The sequence below is a fragment of the Erithacus rubecula genome (assembly GCF_903797595.1).
Source record: "Erithacus rubecula genome assembly, chromosome: 1".
In the NCBI taxonomy this organism is placed as follows: domain Eukaryota; kingdom Metazoa; phylum Chordata; class Aves; order Passeriformes; family Muscicapidae; genus Erithacus; species Erithacus rubecula.
In genome coordinates this window covers 3514228-3536142 of record NC_136658.1, presented here as the reverse complement: position 1 = coordinate 3536142, position 21915 = coordinate 3514228, and the positions used below count along the sequence as shown (strand labels likewise).

At 37.1% G+C, this 21915-nt stretch overlaps 1 protein-coding gene across 1 annotated transcript in view; it reads right to left on the bottom strand.

Moving 5' to 3' along the window:
* Positions 1-21915, bottom strand: part of EPHA6 (EPH receptor A6) — a gene marked incomplete at its 5' end in the record, with an annotated part of 346119 nt that overhangs the window by 96292 nt on the left and 227912 nt on the right. The window contains 3 exons of the mRNA XM_079308574.1: positions 219-381; positions 811-858; positions 19015-19139. Coding sequence (XP_079164700.1) covers positions 219-381; positions 811-858; positions 19015-19139 — 336 coding nt within the window. The remainder of the gene's footprint in view (positions 1-218; positions 382-810; positions 859-19014; positions 19140-21915) is intronic.

Sequence of the window (21915 nt, the reverse complement as noted above, 5' to 3'; positions counted from 1 at the left end):
AGAGAACATTCCTTTGGCTGCAGCATTGGGCTAACATTTCTATGTGCTGTTGTAAATCCACAACTGAATCTGAGGCTTGTTTTTTAACACGTAGCACTGGTCACTTTGTGATAAACAAATGGTATGGGTTCAGCCATTCAAACTCCCAGATTCTCACTGGATTAGAATCAGATGCTACTACTATTGTATTTTTTTCTTTTTCCTTCAGTACAACTTACTTTCATCTCCAGTTTCAAATTCAAACTTCTGGCTATAGCCGCTGTATCCTGCTGCCGTCCTGACTCTGATATGAAATATGTACTTGGTGGCTGGCTTGAGACCTGTGATGATAACACTTGGAGCCTTGGACCTTGTGGAGGAATAGCTGAGCTGCTCATGCTCCTGAGGGACAAAAGAGGGAAGAAACGATATCAAGTTGAGTTGAACAATCTTTGCAAAAATGATATAACAGAACTGAAGCTCCATATTCTTCTCATGAATGTAAAATAAAATGTTTGTAAAAGGAGGTGCAGGTATGGATTTCTGTACTTTGGTTCTGTGTTATTGTCAGAATGTATGATATGGCCTTGACTTTGAGATTTCAGATTTTTTGTCTTTAACCTTGCATACAGGCACGTTTTTGTGACTTGGGTTAGCAACTAACCCAACCGTATTCAACCCAACATGAATTAGTACAAGACTACAATCACAGAAGAATGGCAACTAGAATGGAAGCTCATTATTTCTGCACAATGGACAAACTAGGAGGTCAGTAAACACTACCAAGCTGCAAAATAAAGATGTGGGAGTATTCAAATACCCGCTACTCACTTCTACCCGCAGGTAGTGCCAAAATGCCGGCGCTATCCGTGGGTAGACCTGTGGGTAAAAGAAAATAGGAATTAACTTTTCCTTTAAAGCCTGTCAACTTCCAGCGTGGTTCAGCTGCTTCACTGCTGCTGCTGAGCTCAATGCCTCTTGCCAGGTAGGTGTAATGGAACTCCCTTTGAAACTCTATAAGGAGAAATACTCTGTGCAGAAGTCCCCTGTTAATCTCCTGGCAGTTGATCCCAGGCAGCTGCTGAGAATTCCTGAGTCTCACAGAGATCCCTGAGAATGATGGTCTCTGGGAATTATCACTGCAGGCTAGCTGCTCTAGCATGGAGACCACAAACATGAATTTCTGTGCTTTGACTGAATGCTACTTTGCTAGACAGCAAATGGTGGTTGGTGCTTGGATGATGCTTTTACATGAGAGGATGACTTGGAAGAAGAACATTTATTCCCTGTCATTAGTTACTTGATAAACCAGTAATCTATAATATTTTATGTGCTGCCTTAAGGCTGGGTTTGCTCCCTAGGAGCAGGATTTGTCTCCAAACTGAGCAGGAATGTCCTTGGCATGTGCTTAACAGTCCAACTGTGACACCCACAGGGCACCATATACATTTATTACACCACACAGTGATATTAGAGCAGGTGTAAGTTATTCAAAGAGTGCTTCCAGCCTGTTCAATTGAAATCTAGTTCACAGAAGAGATATAATCAGGAGAGGATTAGGTTTCAGTCAGATTCTGTTGGACTGTTAACCTTTTCTCAGCAATATGCATGCACCTTTTATATAAAACAAAGTTTTTACAAAACACACTGAGTTAACTTCAGCCATGTGTAACAAATGCACAGGGCAGCAGGTTGATCACTATTCCCCCAGTAGGATACAGGGAGATGGCTGAGAAAACCAGATTAAAAAACAAACACACAGAAGCAACCTCATCATTCTTTTAAGGGAAGGAGCAGGAGGAAGGCAACAATGATCAATATAAAAAATAACTGCATTGCACTTGTGCTTCAAACCGTGGAAATAAAGCTGTGAGGAGCATTCAATTGAAATTGAAATAGTAGGAATAAATGTACATGCAGTCATATGTATAGATAATATAATGAATACACCATCTAATTACTTCTTTAAATATAAGACTTCTCCCAGTCATATGAAATGTTGCAACTTCACTTTGAACAGGTTAACAGGTTTTACACATACTTTAATGCATTTCAGAAAATACCTATTTTCTTCTGACAGAAAACCTACTCCTTTGAGTGATAGGTGTTTTTTTCTTCTGATTAAGTTTACATGGCTCTCTGTGAAGGAAAGATCCTGGAAATCTGCACTGCAGATTATGTAAGCAGCACATGCTTGTTTTATACAGGCATTAGCATGATTCAAAGTGCTCTGTCATGGCCCATAGATGGCATGATTTTATTCTCTGGAAAGCTCTGAAAATTTTTATTTAGGGACTGTAAGCTAAGAAAGGGACCAGCAGCAGCTAATGGATTTCACTGTACACTTTAATAGTTGCAAGTGGTTTCTTTTCCCTACACTACCTTACTGCCTGAAATCAAGTCCTAGCATTTAACAATGTACTGCTTCTTCTGACCTCCTGGAGAGATTGCAGAAAAAACTGATGGAATTGTAAAAAGAAATAGGGTCTTTAAGAGGAGGAAGGAAATGGAAATTTTGTCCAAAAATCAGTGGAGATTCCCCAAGATTCCGTGACAAGATTTACTCCCTGAAACCTGCAGAACAAGGCTAATGGCAGCAAAAAATGGGAATGACTTTTGAAAAAGAAACAACCTGAGCTGTATCCATTATATGTTATTACAGGCTAACTTGTGTAAAACATACATTTGGGATCCACTGGCTCCATAGCTAGGGGTGTGGACAGGCAGGCAGCAAATATAGTTCATTATTTGTAGTTGGTCAAAGATGATGAACGTGATAAGGGCTGTGATGGTGACATTTAATCAACAAAATGTGTCCCTCTGGGACAAATAACAACCTCCTGAGGGGCAGCCATTGCTGCCTGTCCCTCCTGGAAGGTATTTTGGCCACCTCCAGGGGTTGTCTGGCTTGTTGTTTCCTCACCACCTCCCTGGGGTTGCCTGCAGAAAGCCCTCAAGGGTTCCTCCTTCCTGCTCTCCCCTCTCCTTTCTTTCTGCAGCCTCTCATGCCATCCATCCCACAGACTGAAAAATGATGTCTGGGAGTACACAACCTTAAAACTAATAGTGCTGTCATATGGGGAAGGGGGCAAGATTTGTTACTGCACGTGAAATAGTGGAAAGGGAACCTGTCACCTTGGTTTGAGAACAAACTTCAGGAGGCTTGAGGAAAAAGTTGCTCAGACTCAAGACAAAATGATTAATAGGTGGAAACCTTCCAGGGCTGGAATGTTTTGCACAAAGAACTCAGCCTTTTAGGACTGGATTCATGCGTAAGAGGATTCTCCAAAGACTGGATGCTTTGCCATTATTCCATTCTCTTGATCTGCAGCCTACCTGGAAGCCAGAGCTTCCCACAGAGATGGCTCTCAAGGCTGGCCACTCCTTCTGCCATCCCCTTTCCCAGGAAGGCTGAAGATGGATTCAGAACAAAAAATACATTTCTAGTCTGCAGAGAAGTATGGGATGCTTTGTGTTGTTCTTGCTATAGACCATATGCACTCACTTTTTTCAGAGATTCTGTGTTTGAAAAATCAATTTTAAACTGAAGGACTTAAATGTACTTCCTGGATGTTAGTGCATACTTTTCCCAGATCCTGCTTTCAGTTTGTGGCAAAATATAGATAAAAAGCAACCTATTTTCCATCAAAAGGAAGCATGATTTTGTGTTGTAGAAAGTTCTATCTCTTGTGATGGATTTCTGACCTAGACAGTGACAGGGCTAGAATCAATGGGAAGGGTCAAGGACTCAGTTTATTCTGTACTTGATAACTACAGAGGGCTACTACAAAATCTGCAAAATAAAACATAAGTTTAACTGATATGACTGTATCTCCCATAGCCCATTAGAAGTAAAATAATATGTAGTTATGTATGGTTCAGTGTTCACAAAAAGAAAAGGGACAAAAGAAATACTCTGATCCTTTACATCAGTATCAGAGCAGCATTTGTGATCTTATGATGGCAAAGGACTCACAAGAAGCTGCTCTGAGAACACAGGGGCTGAGGGGTTAAACATGAGTTAAAGGAGTCTATCTAATATAATATACTCATATAACTGTGAGACACAATCCGATATCAGGAAATTCATAAGATCTCTTCCATAGCCTACAGCAAATTTATCTTGGTGAAAATCTGTAATTAGAACATAAATATAACCCAAAAGCAAGCTATTCCAATGTTATTACACAATGTAACACTAACTCTATGGCTACCTTTCCAAGTTAAACAGAATTATATTATGAAATGTGGAAATGTTATCTCTGTTTCTAAGGAAATTGTATTTTTCCTATTGTTTGTGTGATTCTTCTTGTAAATGGATTCAGTTCTGATTATGAGGGACAGTGCTCACAAAACCATGACAGTTTGCTCTGTGCATGAACAGGAAAACCTTTCAGAATCAAATTCTTTCCTACAGCCACCTCTGCCTATCTGAATCTGTATCTACCCTAATTTTATACTTGGCTTTATAGATAAGGCATTTTTTCATATCTAAAGAAACAGACTGGCTGAGTGAAAGGCACAATGGTGCTAATGGTCTAAGACCAGACATCCTAATTTAACAGAGTAGCACCATCAGAGGATAAATATTAATGAAATGCTTCTTCTGCTTTTGCAGTGCAGCAGAGTAGCAGTCAATATCCAGATGTTCTATTATTGCGATGATTAGTACAATTTTTGCCATATAATTAAAAGAGAGGAGATTCCCTCAATAACATTAACAATTGTAAATATATAGATAAACTTTCACATGCCAAACCTGTCTGAATAAATTGCTCTCTAATTTTATCCCCACCTCAGTACAGAGAAAAGAGCATAGAAATTAAGACTTTGTGGACTCATACAAGAAAAATATTGATAAAGGCTGACCAAAATGTAATGACCTTTAGTCAGTTTAGAGTCCTATGGCAAGAAGTCTACATTCTGATGTTATAGGTGAGAAAAAGATTATACATCTCAAAACCCTTAGTGCAAAAAAAAAAAAATCAATAGAAATTAAAGCTGAAATGCCAAATTTTGCTTGTAGTGCTGTAATAACCCTTAAAAAATTGACTTTACCAGTAAAGCACTGATAAAGCACTGGCACTTTCAGGCATACAAGATTTGTCACCATTAATATTTGAGTGGCAGAAAAAAGAGACATGGCTCTAATAAAAATAGTATCAGTCCTTAGTTTAGCAATTTAAAAAGAGAACCAAATAAAATTTTATATGGTTTAGAATATATAATGGGAGCTATACACTCTTAGTTTAGTTTAATTATGAATGACAATGGAGGTATTCAGCTCATTCAGAATCACAAGTTAACAAAAGTCTTCTTAAACTGACCCTAGGGAAAGGGATTTCCAAACCTTCTGCCAGCTAAAAGAGACTTACTGTACCCACAGCTTCCAAGTGTGTGTGTGCAGAAAGAATCCAGGGAGAGTAGCTGAATTTACTATCAGCTGTTTGCAAACACATTTTCTAGTTTATATCTATTGTCCTGCAACATGAAAATTCTGTATTAAGCCACATAATCCTGCCTGGCCTTTTCAGAGCACTGTTATTTAACTGAAAGAAGTACTAATGGAGATTAAATCTATATACCACAGGGACCAGGTCTTTATCCTGTACACTGAAGCACAATGTCAAAACTGAGTAAGTACCACATTAAAGTAAAGATTTGGAGTTTCATGATTCAGGCACTATAAAGGTTTAAATAAAAGCACCTATAATAAACAAGATTTTTTTTTTCTGAGACCATTTGGTCACATCTTTCCTCTTTCCCACATACATCAGTCTGAGGAACACACACAATGTGACCTACAGAGGAAGCATCATTATTGTAAAAGAATGACCATGATTTTGGAAGGCAGCAATTTTTACTGGTCATAGCTCTAGTCCAGTGTGCAATGACATCTCCAAATTCTTCCTTTCTTTTCCCATGGGATCAGCTATGCTGGTGCTCCACAGTCACCTCAGCTTTAATGCTGTGCTACCCATTAGGATAACACAGTAGTTAATTATTAAGTATAGTCATTAATTGATTAATCAGTTCAAAGAGAATCTATTAAAGACAAATAACATCAAACTAGTTTGTATTTACTCTCTGTGATCAATATAAACAAGAGTCCCCACAGCTCTAATTTATGGAAACTGCCTCTGATTAGTAGAGCCTATATTCCTCTCACAACAAATTTCCCTCCAATTATTCTCAAAAAGTATTTTCTTTCTTTACAATAAAATATTTTCATAATCCAATTTCTGAATGCCTGTTGTGTCTAGTTATAGCACCTTTGTCACCTTACACAGATTGTTGTAGATAAGGAATAATTGCACTGAAATCAATAAAATTAACTACACCTAACACAGTGTCTGTCTTTGAAAGCTTCTTTATATTCACTAATTTTGTGTTGATTTTCTCCTAGAAAACTATTTTGACCTACAGTACATCAATTAACAAGGATGCTGGCAGAAGATTTTTGAGAAGTCTTAAAGGTTCAAAAACGTGCTTCTAACATTAATTACTGATTACAATCTGATCAACAGGATTGGGTAAATTTTTACTGTAACATAGAGTGGCATGAAAAATTACAATAAGAGAACTAAAAGTTACCATTCAGATTCTTAAAAAACACTCTTCCTAAAAACCCTTATATCTCTGGATTCAGCTGAATCACAAACTTGAAGTAAATTTAGAAAAGTGATTGGAAGATCTGAGGACCAATCTAAACTAAGCAGAAAACTGTGGCAGCAAAAAAACCAGGCCCATAGAGAAAATTGCCAATGGCTCAAGTGTTTGCTTCAGAGGAGAAATCTGCAGCACTTAAAGGCAACAGCCCCTTCAGGCTGTAACCCCCTCCCTTCCCTCCTGGTTCATCTGAGATGTAACAGCTGAAACACTCAGGTGTCCTTTACCTCTCTGCCCATTCAATATTTTGTATTTTGGTTGCCTGTCAGTCAGCTCATCACTTTCTCCATATGTAAAGTGAAGCTGTCAACGTGAAAAGGGGAAGAACAGATAACCAACCATAAAGAAAATATAGAAAGGTCAAACCCCAGGCAAAGTTCATTTTAATTGGATTATATACTTGGAAAGGCAGAAATGAGTTGATGTGAGGTGAACCATGAAAAGCAGAAAATTAAATGAGGAAAGAGCTGAGGACAGGGAGGATCTAGAACAGTGTTAAAATTCTTGCCAGCACAGGGAGGTGAGGGGTGGGCAGAGGAAATTCTGTGTGGTTCATACACTGGGGGACTGCCAGGTGTGAAGGCAGCAGACAGGACAGAGCTGATTGTCCTGACAAGGAGATTAAAATGAAATAAAAACAGGCCTGTGACTTAAGTTAGGGATGGAACAGGGTGCAACCCAGCATACAAAAAGGCAGCTGGAGAACATGGCCTGAGCTGACAGATGAGCACAGTTATTAAATCCCATCTTTCTGGCAGTAATGAGCTACTCTGATAACAGTTGTTTGCTAATTAAAAATATTTACCAGTGAAAACCTCTGCACCAGGATCTCCAGAAGTCTCTCTAACGCTGCATATAAAAGTTCCAGCCTCTCCAGCTGCCTCGAATACTTTTCCTATTTCTTCACTCATTTAAATTTTCCAATTGGAAAGAAGAAGGAAGCTACTGCAAGCACAAACTAAATTTCTAATATTAAAATTCAACTTGAGTAGTACTCAAAATTCACCTTAGGAGTGTGAATCACAGTTTCTCCTGGGATACCTAATGCTAAGGTTTACTTCATAATAAACCTGCTGACAAATACAGTGCAACAGGAAACAAGCAATCCTGAAAATTTGAAGATTGGAAGGTTCCTGTGACTTTCTTAGCTGTGAAAGAAGCCCAGAGAACTATGGATACAGAGCCAGTGGGCTGATTCCCAAGTCATCCCTTTGCTGTATGAGGTTTATTATTCACAGTTCTGAGCAAGGTCCTGGTGCCACTGCAGGACTGACACTCGGCACTGCAGGTTCCTCCTGCCCATGTTCACCCTCAACACCCCCCAGAGCCCAGAAATCTGCAGATTAGTGGCTTCCTGAATTAACTAAATTTGCTTCATTGTGTTTTACAGCTCACAGACTTTCTTTTCATGAATTTCCATAATTATTCCTTGAACCAATTTTGCTTGTGGCCTCCAAAACATCCCTAGGCAACAAGTTTAATTACAAGCCAAGTTTAAAAAATACTGTGGGGATGTTTTTTATTAAATCTGCTTCCTGAGCTGTTTTATTGAATATACTTTAGTTCTTATCTATAAGAAATAGTGAATAATAATCAGTATCAGTAATATGTTCAGTCAATTTCAAAGTATCTGTGTATATCACAGAAACAGTGTTGCCACAGAAACTTCTAGTTACACATGTGAAGTAGGTTACTTGATAATGAAATATTTAAATTGAAAATTCAAGACCCTGGAAGAAAGATAACAAAAAGGGACAACCTGTGTGATGTGAAAAAAGTCACAGCCCAAACACCTGAAGGTCTCCAAGTAGCTGAGACATGGGGAAGGCAATTTCCTCACACTCAGCATGGGTAACATCACAGCTGTGCACACAGAACTGCTGTGTCCCTTCATGGCAGAGCTCAAAATTGTGGTGATCCTATTTCCTACTGAAGTGTGAAGCCAACTTACATGCAAAGAAGCATCTTACAAGAGAAGTGGGATTTCAATACAAGAGAAATCATCCAATTCTTTAGAACACTCCTACAGTGAGGTGATTTACTGCAGTACAGAGTAGCTCTACTTTGACACCCCACCTTCCCCCAGCAAAAAACCCTACAAAATAAACTAACAAACAAAAAAAAAAAAACCCAAACAGCCCTTTCCCCTCCTCTCCCCCAAAAATCTCAAAACCCCACAGCATTTGATCAAAGTGATTCTACCAATCCAAAAATATAGTACAACACTGAGTCAGCCACACAGAACTCAGCTCTAATAGTGCTGATGACAAATCGGTTTAATTCCCCTCATTTCAAGAGTCCCCACAAAATTCACAGGCAGCTAGGACAGGATTTGGATTAGGGATCCCTTCCAGTGCTGAATATTTTGTCAGGTTTGTAACACCTTGCTGGGAAATTTTAACTGCTGTGGGATATTTGCAGCTCTACAAACACCCTCGTAAAAAACACATTTTGTACTAAAAACCTCTTGTGGAATTATGCCTTTCCAGCTCAATTCTAAGATCTGTTTCAGCCTTTTAGGATGTTAGGGCAGGTAGACTGACTGGGCTTATTTTAACATTGGTTTAAGCTTAGTTTGAATCTTCCAGATAAATAACTTTCAATATTAGAAGGGCAGACTAATGCAGAATTTTCTCTTTTCATTTGCTACTGAATGTTTCCTTGCTATTGAATTTGCCTGGCAAATCCAGAAGAGATCCTTAGTGATATACAACAGCTTGAAAACAAATTCAGTGGTATTAATAAAGCTATCCTTTTATTTATGTAAGCAAAATATCTACTTTTATAGATTGAATTGATTCAGATTGCTATTCAGATTTGCTATTCTGGAAAAAAATGACTGAAGTCATTAAGATTCATTTCAGAGCATATGGATGTTAAATGTAACATGTCTTTCATATGCTAACTGTGAATACACTTCTTTGGGACAAATACTTTCCTTTTCAAAGAAAATGTGGATTTGTAAGGATAGAATAATGCTGGCAAAATTAAGATAGATTTCAGTCATTCAACAAAAATCAATTTTGGAGGAAGAATTTTGGCTCTAAAATACCAAGTCTGACACTAACTAATGTTTGCCTTTAATCACTGCAATACAAATAATAAATCAGAGGCAAGAGGGAACCTGCTGATCTCTATATAGAGATTGTGCATTGTTTTTCATTATGCAAGCCTCTTCAGATATAAACATATGATAGCTATTGAAAAGCCACTGAAATATCACATTTTTGGGTGTATTTGTGGGCACATGCACACATCCTTTTGTGTCTCAAGGCAGGCAAACAGCAAACATCCCTCTTGTAATGCTAACTCAGAAGGGCTGAATTCACCCCTGGTGTCATGACTGTAGTGCAGAACTTGGCAATACATCAACAATAAATGCCACATATTCCTTAAGTTTATGTTTTCTTCAAACACCTCTGTGAGTTAATGGGGTGTAAAGCAAAAACAGCAATCTTTTTTCCAATTAATTGAACATGGATTTCAAGGGCAAAGTCAACAAACTAGCGAGTAAATCAAAAAGCTGATTTTGCACTTTCAAAACTGACAAAGCAAGTTTTTGCTCATTTTTTTTGGGAAGTGCCTGTTTCTGATGTAGCTAACTTCAGCAGAAATATCATTTCTGGTGGTGGTAAAAACAACTGGAAAAAAATCTGAAAAAATATTAACAAAATTCACAGATAGATGTCCACACCTTTTTAAAAAGAGTTTCTCCAGCCACTAAATATTTTTTTTAATATAATATAAATACTTATACATGCATGGAAACCAGGTAGTTTGTGCAAGGTCATTGCAAATACAAGATGCATCAGCCTGGTGAAGTTCCTACAGTAACATTAATGTGTTTATGAGCAGCAGGTGAATTCCTGCAAAAGACTCTAAAGCTATTAACAGCTCGGTAAGGAGTACATAATAATAGGTTGTTAACTCAGCCATCCCAACAAGCACATCAAGAAAGGGCACTTTGAAACTATTAATACAAATACATTAAAAAACTTGAAAGAAAATTGTAACATTTTGCTTCTTTCAATCAATCAAATAAACATTTGTGGGTTTATTCAGGTGCAAATCTAACAAAACTACATGGGAGTTACTGAATAAGCTGCAATTGCTGTGAATTCAAGGTGGCTAATGAAATTACTAATTTAAATCAAAAGCTCCTCTAATGTTCATTTTGATTTCAACAACCACATATCCACACCAAACCCACAGCTTTTGTTTAATACCTAGCAAAGTGATTATACTGATATTAAACAGGAAATAGTGGTTGAGTGCATTAAAATGAAGGGGCTCTCCCTAAATGAGTTTCCTCTTTCCCTTTGGATGTTTCTCCCTTCTCCCAGAATGACTCTGCTTTGGGGACACTGCTAGTTAATAAAAAAGAGGTTGCTAATATTATGCAGTCAGTGGTTTCATCTTCATGTAATGTGAAAAAAAAAAACGATTCAAAGAGGAAAACTAATATCCTGTCCTTTTCTGTGGTTAAAGTACAACTGCAATGCAGTCTTAGAAAAAAAGAGAGAGAGAAAAAGGAACTTTTTCTGGTTTTACTCTCCAAAATGATGAATACCTTTCTACCTCCCCAGGTAACTCTTGAATGCATTGAATATTGCAGGAAGAAACTGTAAATTAAATAATATCTGAACACTCCTTCATTTAGACAAAGATATAAATTCATGTCTCAAGGTAGATATCTTGATTTAATCTGTGAATCCACCTTTATGGCTGCAAATCAACAATTTATGAACAGTAAGCAATTTGTGTATTATGAAAACACTGTGTAGCTGCACTTTTTAAGAGTTTGGGCTCACAGATAATTTTTGAGAACTTTTAAGTTACTTTGTATTTTAAGAGAGTCTAAAGGAAACATTCTGAGTGGTTTAGAGAAATGGAGACATAGACATTGTATTTAATTTATAAACAAGGAAGTCACTTTCATTTAGATGACCATCTTTTGGTAGGTATGCTTGCTATATTTAGGTCACTGATCACAAAACTTGTAATTCTTTTTTGTAAAAATCTGTTAAATTTTCAAACCCAAACCTTGACTCCTTAATTTGTCTTAAGATATTGGAGGGAACTCCAACTCTATTATCATATGCAACTAAAACTTACTGCACCTAAACTCAAAGGCAAGCAGTTTATAATAACAAAATCAATAAAAATAAAATTCTTTGGGAGTATATTCTCTATTTTGTTATTTCAGAATTAAACATGTTAAACTCCTTACAACTTTCTTTCATGAAACTGATGCATTATCTCTAACAAGAAAACATTTCTTTTTACAGTATGCTCATCAAAATCACCTAAATGTTGTCCTTAGCTGAAACTTTCTGCTCTATAAAATAGCTGCTTCTGATTTCTGACCCCACCTAAACACATTCTTAAGATTAACACTGATTCCTGAGGTTAACATTATTATTCTTGCTGTGTCAAAAAAACCCTACTTTTCCTGTGGTTCAAATGATGTAAAGGATAGAAGAAAAAGCATTTAATAATTCCTTTTATTAGCAACCAATCTTTATCATAAATGGATTTAGATTTCTTAGCTTTATTTGAGGTATGGAACTAGCTATGTTTGCTGTCTTGTAATAGTTTGCATACCCCCTATGCTTATTCCTATGCCCTTGAAAGCATTTGAAAACCACTTATATAAAACCATTAATACATTTTGTCTGCATTTGTGCAGCTCTTTCAGCAGTTACTGGAACAAACACTGTACATGTAATTTTCCTTGGAGAAAGTGGTATTGGCTGCAGGCAAGAACACAAGATCAGCAGAGACTTAAGTATGGGTTTTTTTAAAATATCAAATCCACCAGGCTTGCTTAAACAACATTATTCTTCCCATTGAGCATTTTTGGTTCAGCAGGAACAACAGCAATACCTTTATAGGCTATTTTATTATTAAATACAGAAGTTCAGAAGCTGTTGCAAAATAATTGACAACAATGATTAGTAGACAAGCCAAACCAGGCATCTAACAGAAGCCTAGCTTAGAACTTCTTTGATAAACCCTTTGCTGCATGTAATTGATATTTAGATGCCAGATTTCTTTTTCTCCTAATAGTAATTACATCAGTGTCATTAATAATGGCTGCTGCAAGGTCCTTAGGTTCTTTCCTGCAGGCAAAAATTATATCTGGTCAGAGAGTCTGGTAATTAGTCACTCTCATTTTCAACAGTTCTGAGACCAATTTTTTTTTTTTTCCCTCTTTTTAGAATCTGAGGCTTTTACATTTTTTCCCTTGGGAAACTGGGTTAATAACAGCGGAACAGAAAAACTGAGAAGCTTGTTTAACACCACTTACTATGCTAAAATAAGCTAGGAGATTTCATTTTAATGATTATATCCCAAAGCACATTTGTAGTGATTATTTTTTTTAAACATTCAGCAGACATGGTTCATTTCCCAGGAGCTAGGAAGGGCCAAGAATGCCTGAGGTGCTGCTCAGAGCCCTGGTGCCTCCCTGTGACACTAAGGGCTGCCTGAAACTACTGTCCAAAAGCTCTTGTACATCCCAAATACTCAGAACTCTTACTTTGATGAGAATTGTTGCAAATGTAATGAAAATGTATTATTACATGAGTCCTACATTTCTTGATTCCAGTCATATCAGAAACATTTTACTTGCAGGCAGCAGATTGCTACTTATGCCTTAAATTATTTGAATAATTTGAAAACTATTACAGAAAACTGCCCATTAAAAATAATGTTAGCATGACGTTAAAAATTGCCCAGTTGATCATTTGAAGCAAACAGCTTTTTATATTGTGTATACTCAATAAATGACACCTGGATACCTGAAGTGCTCTGATGCTTATCCCTGCTGCTGTCAGTCTGTCCCTCTTCCCCAATCCTAACACTGATGTGGACTTTAAAACTGAGCAATGTTGTCAAAGATGCTACAGTAGGGAAAATAAAGGAAAATATCCAGAAAAAGAAGCAGCACATGCCAAGAACCCAGAAATACCAATAGCAAACAAACCATCTCTGCCCACAGATAATGGCACACAGTCATTATCCAGGCTCCCTTCAGCCTCATGCCACTGGGAGCTGCTGCATGTATTATTCTTCATGATATAAAAATCTGCCATAAAAGAAAAATCTGAACCAAAAAGTAACAGCTGGTGCTTAAAGGAAATAAAGGAGTTCTAACAGCAGTGTCTAAAAAAAATGTGCTCCTTCTAACTTAGTTAAAGGTGCAAAATAGTGACTAAAGAGGTGGAGAGACAGGAGAGGTTTGGCTGTTTAAGTAGTAGGGAGGTTGAGGGTCAATGAACTTCACACATGCCATAGAGACCTCAGAGAAAGGTCTTTACAAAAGAAATGACTGATTTTACTTCATGCTTCAAAATTCCACCCAGAAATTCTGGGGACTGGATCTGATCTACATGAAGTGGCTTCTTAGGAGAAATGTCCTTGTTTTATCTAATGAAAACACATGTGGCTTCTGCTCACTGAGGACAGTTCCAGCCCATACTCAAGCAGGGTCAGGTTAACTATTATGAGAAGGTCATAATGCAACATCTCCTTACCTGGAGAAGACACAGAGGAACATCTGGTGTCCTCTAAACCGAAATGAATCACATAATGCTTATAATTTTCTATATTAATTCTTATAAAAATAATTCTGTCATTCAAAACATTATGCACTGAGAGTCTTAAAATTTCTCATTATTCCTATAATGTAATTTACCTAAAGGTCTGTCACTCAAATTCAGGATGGCTCATTTTAATTCATCTTAATCATAACTCAAAGAAATAGGAGTCTTTGGTTTGATATTAGATTTTATAACTAAGCATCATTTCTTGTATAAGTTAAGTGAAGACAGCTGTAGACTGATAGAAAAATTAACAAGGTCAAGCTGCTTTCTAATTCTTTAAATCTGGTACTTTCCACTATCTCTCTGCCTCATCAGCTCTTCATCTCTTTTACAAATCTCATTGGAAAACTAATTTCCCCCTTGCCTCTACTGCTCAGCTATTTTCTCACTTCTGTTTATCAATTCAACTCTAAATAATCCTGGGATGAAGGAAAAGTAATATCTGACATTCTATATATCCTGTCCACTCACTGTCCTGTGGAGATGGGTTAATTTTTTAAATGTGTTAAACTGACCATGAGCTGCAAATTGAGTCTCCCAACAAAATGAAGTATTTTGGCAAAGGCTTTAATTTTGTCTTTAAATTTCATCAAAGGACAAAAAGACAAAGAAATATCAGCCCTCTCCTCCAAATCTTAATTCCAAAAATATTCTCTGGTTTCTCCATTTAGAGATTTCCCTGCAATGGGTTACTGCATGGGTACATTCCATTAAAATCCCTTCTCTACAGACAGGTTTCCTTAGCTAATTATATGTTGTGTGTAAAAGGAAATGTAATCCAGCTGGTGTGCTTGGGCCATGTGGGAGAACAAACTTAATACAGTTGCTGATACGTGCACAGCTTGGTGTGCCTAATACAGGTCTTAGGGAGCATTAATTTTTGATGATTAACTTCATGGGTTTGGATGGAAAGGGGAGGAAAAAGCATTTTCCAGTTCAGCTGCACAAGCTGGAGTGCAGCTGGTGAGGTTTCTATCCACTGTGTGCTCTGTTCCCCTTCCCATGAGGGAATTCCTACAGAAGGACTCAGTGTCATTACAAGGTTCTAACAAGGCTCCACTCCTCCATCTGCCTCAAACATGAAACCCTTTTGATGAGAGGTAAAGAGATCATGATGCCCTGGAATCTTGCAAATAGTGCAAGTGGTGAGTGAGTGAGTAATAGTTTAAAGTATAAAAGAAAAATTAATTGCAATTAGCAATGGCACTGAGATTATATTAATTTGTTTGATTTTTAAAGGGAAAGAAAATACTGCCCATGAGAGACTTTTTTTTTCTTGATATTTTTTCCCTGGTTATATCACACAACTATTCAAACAATGGAGAACCTTTTCTCTTTGCTGTGACAGAACTCAGAGAATCTTGGACTGAATGTCAAGGAATTTTTGCTCTCTCAGGCCAAATCAGCTCTCTAATTATGTCCTAGGTCAGATTTTGTTCACTGCATTTTTGGCTGAAAGGCTGCAGAACAAAATGACCTCTTGTCAGACAGCCACATAAAAATGTACCAGTGCACTCTTAAATAAGAAACTACAAATCTGTACAACTGGCTCAGGATGAAATTTTCTTATTGTCACAAGATTTTCCTTGTTAGAGACAGTATTTCATGAAGTTCTGAGTGTTTTACAGCATTTCCCTGGAGAAATTAAGGTCTTATAGGAAAAGGTACTTTAAAGCAGAAAAATTACTGAACTGCTTTATTGTACTTTGAAATTAATGCAAGATTCCATACTTGTAACTTATTGAGACCCCTGGATAACTCTCCTTCTCTACTTTATTTCTTTATAACTTGGTAATCTTTCTCAGAAGAGAATTTTTTACAGAGAGGACTCGATCTTTTGATAGTTCTCTGTGTTCAGTTTGTATTTTACAAGACTATAAATGTAAGTTTTTTGCATAATTAGCACAGTGTAGCCTTCTTCCCTTCTTGTACTTGTTCTGGAAATACATGGAAAGATGCATCTTTATGTTCCATGATCATCATCAATAATTTGTCATCCTTATGAAATTGTTGGAAACTGCCCCATTTTGTGGAGTGCTTACAATTTATTGGGCAGTTACTTGATTTCTAAAGTTTACACATCTTCCAGGAAACTTTGGGAGGTTATGACAACTTGCATTTTTTGAGTCACAAAATTCCTACTGGTGGTAATTAAAGCAGGCTGCTCCCCTAATGTGCTCATCAATGATGTACTAACAATTCTTCAAATGTCAACAAGGAACCTTAAAAGAAATAGCAGTAAATACTTGGAAAACTTTAGAACATTACATAATGCTTCAGGATTTCAAGAAGTTAAGAAACTGGTATAACTGAATTTGAGGGATTGAGTGGTTGTATTTGATGGAGACATTCAATTTCTTATATTGTTTATCAGAACAAAACCTCCTTTCTTTATTAAATGCAAATAACAGGTAGAAATGGATAAAGATGGATTGCAAAAGTTGTTCCATTTTTCTACCTAGTGTGTTTATTAGTACCCAAGACTACTGTTTTCTGCCTTTTTCTTGATTCCCTAGGACATTAATAAAATTTCTGACCTTTTCATATTTAACATGTTCTTCAATATTACCTGCAGTTTTTGCTCTCTGTTAGAGGGATGTCTTAAATAAATTCCTACTAGATCCAGTAAATGAATTCATACTAGATCCAGGAAATGAATTCACACTAGATCCATTTCACTCTTATCATATTTCCTGTGAGCATGCAACAACATCCCTATTTTGTCACTTCTGCTGATAACAGGAATGCTGAATTTCCCCTGTTTCAGAATTCCTGAGAAGGAAGAGATTACAGTGTCACTGGCTACATCTACCTCTGTCATAACACAAACTTTGCTTTTTAATACACAGAGCTCAACAGTGAAGAAAAAAAAATGAACTGAAACTAAATAAAATTAAATTAATTGTGCATATTAATATTTTCTGGCTTTGAGGTAGGAATCATCCCTTTTTCTTTTCTCAACATAAAATTTCATTTTTATTTGGCCACTACACTTAGCCAATGTTGTAATGCATGCTTCTTGATTAAAATACTATTAAAGCAAGATTCAAGTATTATTAAAGTGGTGTAAAACAACATTTTTTAATTTAATGCTGTAAATAAGCAGACTGACTTGCAATAATGGATTATTCATCTCTCTGATCTAGAACTTGGTCTCCAAGAGATGTCTTGCAAATTACACCTGTGCCACAGCACTGGAAGATGCCAGCAGTGCATTTATGTCCTCTGACCTCAGAGAAAAGAGTTTACAGATAGAAAATGCTCCTTATATATTTTAAAAGGTGGACACAGAAAACTGTTCTCTCTTTTTTTTGTAAAAACAGGTAAGAGTGGTTTAAACTGTATCTAGCAAAGGGTCATAAAACCTGTGCATGTCATCATGCTGCACAATGGTCAAGGCTAAGGAATAATGAGACTTCTAAGAAAAATTATTTGTCCTTGTCACTCAGCACTGACTGGTATTGGCACATAATCCATTGAGAAAGGATTTTATCAAATACATATATAAGCTTTATAATTTATTTTTCATAAGAATGGCTATGGATCTTTGGAACTGTTCCTATTCAACTGAATAAAATCTCACAATTTCTCGTGTTTAATTCACCTCTTTAATATCAACTAAGAAAAGAAGTTCAAGTACTAATGGGGTTTCTATGATAATGGATCAGAACCTGAAGAACTTTCATTAGTGTAGGAAAATAGGTTTCCTTGCTTTGGCTTACCAAATATTCTAAGCAATCCTTTTTCTCCCTCTAGCTGTCCAATTTGAATTGTTGTTTGTTTTTTTTTTCCCCCAGTTTACCCATTCTTCTGCATCACTGAAATTTCATGATCTCAACAGTGAAGTGCAGTCAAGGAACAAAATTCTCAGATATTTACAGAGTCTAATATCCCCAATACTTTATTTCATGACTTGGTTTGTATTCCTGCTATTTGTGATCTTCACACATGCACATCAGCTCCTCTGTGAATTCAGATGGGGGCAGGGGAACAGCAAGAACTGACTTGGCAGGGAACTGTTTAAGGCACAGATTTCCTGTCTATGTCCTCAGGAGTGAAGACACTGCTCAGTACATGTTTTTTTTTTTTTTTTTTACTGGTAGTAATTGGAAATGACCAAATATGTTTTGTGCTTTTGGAGAGGGAGCAAATTATGCTTGCCCAACACATGCTGTGTGTGTGCACCTTGTACCTTTACTTGTAATGCATGTTGTAGCTCTCTTCTGTGTGCAATTGCCTAATTTTCACAGAGCACCAGAAATCCAGCAGTTTCTCTCTCTTGCAACCTTTTGTAACCCTCTAAACAAGTCTGGTACACTCTATCCTTTAAGCACATGTTATTGCTATATTGAGCAATAATAAATAAATACACATTGAAATCTGTAAAATGAAATGAAAATGAAATCATGTTCCCATTTACTTTAATTCTGTTGTGTCAGTGCCACTCTAATGTGAAGCTTTTACAGCCCATAAATCAAAATATGTTCAAGCATTTATCCATGTTTGTAAATATAGTTACTACAAGGCAAGTAAATGTAGGATGTGCTTGCTGCTCTACTCAATTCTGATGTGAAACAAGACAACCATTAACAAGTTAAAAGCAAAACAGCAAAAATCAGCACAAAATAAAATACACATATGTGGCATACACAGCATTGTAGGTGGGGTCAAGTGAAAAATTTTTTAAAAATACTATTAAAAATATGAAACACACAGGTGTTTAGGATCTGAGTGTGGGTGATGCTGAAGTGAGACCTACTTTCTCATAGTACTTGATCTCGTAGTCCAGAATTGCTCCGTGGGGAGAGTCCGGCTCTTGCCAGGAGAGGGCAATGCTGTTTTGGGAAGCCCAGTCCTTCCTGACCATACCTATCAAGGTGGGTGCTGAAAGGGAAAAGGATAACTAAGGGTTAAAGACGAAGCACAAGGTTTATCCTTCCCACCTCCTGTCTGAGGATACCAACCCGAGGCAGCTTGGAGTGACCTCCAGACAGGAGAGCATGACAGATGGCAATTCTCAGGGAAACCACATAACCTGGAATTAATGTCTCAAGTACATGCTGCTAACTCCTCTCTGAAGTGCAGAGCAGCTTCTGAAAAATGGCTTTTTTTTTTTCTCTGCAAAAATATAGAAAGGAACACCAGGGCTGGGCTCTGCCCCAGCCAGGCAGAACAATATTTCAGAGGCAGCAAATTCTGCATGCAGGGTAATCTTCATTAAATGGTATAATTCAGCTGTTGAGGATGTACATTCAGTTTACTCTTTGGGGTAAAATAAAGTGACACAGCTTAAAACAGACACAATTAATCCCTATTTGGCAAGGGCATTTCTGGCATTTTTATAAAGCCCTTTGTGAGGTGTCTGTGTGCACCAAAAGTTTCCAGGAATTGGATTGGGGTATGGGAAAATTGGGGGGCAAAAGCAGCTTCTGGAAGGGGCCCAGGATACACCCAAGAGCTAAATTATCTCACTCTGGGGTTAACCAATTTTAAGAACCAGCTTTGCTGCCTTTTTGGAAGAGAAGGTGCACAATTATCTCTGCAATAATTTCAAATGGTGCAAAGAAAACAATCTTTGCTTATTTTATTAATCTGGTCAAGCGTGTAAAAATATTCTCCAGACACTAATATGGTTTTAATAGTATTGATGTGCAGCTCTCCCAAATGTTACAGAGCCCAGTCATATAATTCAAGAGCCTTGAACACAACTAAGATCAACAATCCAACTACCATAAATGGTTCACAGATTTCACTTTGTCTTTCCACTAAAAAATAACAGTTTACTACACAGTCTCCCCCATTCATTTCTCCTCTGAATCTCACTTAACTTCTTCCAAGTTTCCATGGAGTTGTCTCCTAAAAATAACACATTTTTATGACTTCTGATTTGATTTTTTGAATGAAAGAATCTCTCTTGGAAAATGAAATGAGAATCTGCTTCTAGTTACAAAATTTCATTCTTAGTGTTCTTTCCTGTAAATATTTCAAAAAGTTTAAGAAATGAAAACAATAAATAAATACTAGAAAGTAAACTATCTTTCTCTGTCTTAATGCATTTATGTAAGAGAGAAAATTAACTTCCATCCCCTGTCAGTCTTACCTTTAGGTAAACTATTCTGTGGGATAATAGTTTGGTCATTTCTAATGTGAAAAAAAACCCAATTCTACACATAATACCAGGAAAAAAACCCAAACCTACCAAAATGTAAGAGCTTACACAGGAAACCACAACCCTTTTTCCATTTTAATCACAGGTATGATGCAAGAGTATCAGAGAAAAAAAAAAATTCTGCCATGCAGAATAAAGAATTAACCTGGTTTTCAGGAACTCATTGAACATCACAATGTAAATAACTGAACAGAATAAAACACAAACTGATAAATAAAAAGCATTCACAGGATTTGAACCAAAATGATATCCCTGGGTAGGTATAACTACTCCCTCAGCTAAAATGAAATTTTTGCTCTTGAAACTGAGGGTGAAGTTCAGCTGTGGTGATATTTCTCTGGGGTACAATCAGCTTCTCCAAGCAAGACACAAAATCAGGTCGATTTAAAGGAAAGCAGGAGCTGGCAAACATGGATTTGTAACTGCTAAACACTGATCAAGGGCCTAGGAAGGCACAGCTCACATAAATTGTGTTACTATTTGTCATTTTGAGTCATTCACTGGCATTGAGCTGTGATTTAGGTGGGTTTGAGGGAGCTATAGCAACTTTTAGGATACATCTGGTACCCCTGTGTGCCTGCTTAGGGGTGATGTGCATCACCTGGACCATCTTCCCAGCACTCTGCAGCTTCATCCCACTGCACCTGGGACTCCACTGCTCAGACAAACCAATCCTTGCAAAATTATTAACACTGATGATAGAAAATACCAGGTTAAGCTGTAGATACAGTTATATTCTTGGCTCTTTGAGGCTTATAAAAGCTAAACTGCTGATATTACATGTCTTCAAACTTTAATCAAACTTTAAACATGCCTAAACCTCACAAGCTTTTCATATGTATGATGGGGATTTTTCTTTGTGTTCTAACTTCCTAATTTCAACAGCAATTCCATGCATGTTTCCAGCCTGAGCTCAACACAGTAATTCTTCCATTTGATGAAGTGCATTTCAAAAGCACAGTCATGATGCATTGGAAGATCCTCTCAAAACTTCAGCATGGGAAATAATCAAGTTGTCTTTCTGGGAAACCACTCAGTAGGAAATTAACAGAACAAAATTACTTTAGATCTCCCTTAAACCACCTGGGCTTGAAACCAACAAGCTCATAGAGCAAGACTCACCTCACACCTGGACAGAATCCTCTAAATCCAAATGCAGAGAAGTGCACATAAAGCTGTGACTATGAGAAGTGTATTTGTGCTTCTATCAAGAAAAAAAAAATATGAGAAGAAGAATCAGCACTGACCATTTCCTGTATGTGCAGAAGGATGATCCTGTTTTTGCCAGATAGGATTCCAGTCAGAAATGTATTGTGGGAAGAAACAGAAAAATAAAACCAAGTAATTAAAAGCACAGCTAGCTGAGTTTCTATTGCTTTTGTTGTGAAGTGCTACTAAAGAGCACTGATTTCTAGGGAGAAATTTCAGCTCCTTCTAACTGTTGCTCACCAGAGCAGAAGTCAATTAGACCTTAGAGATCCTATCCACTTA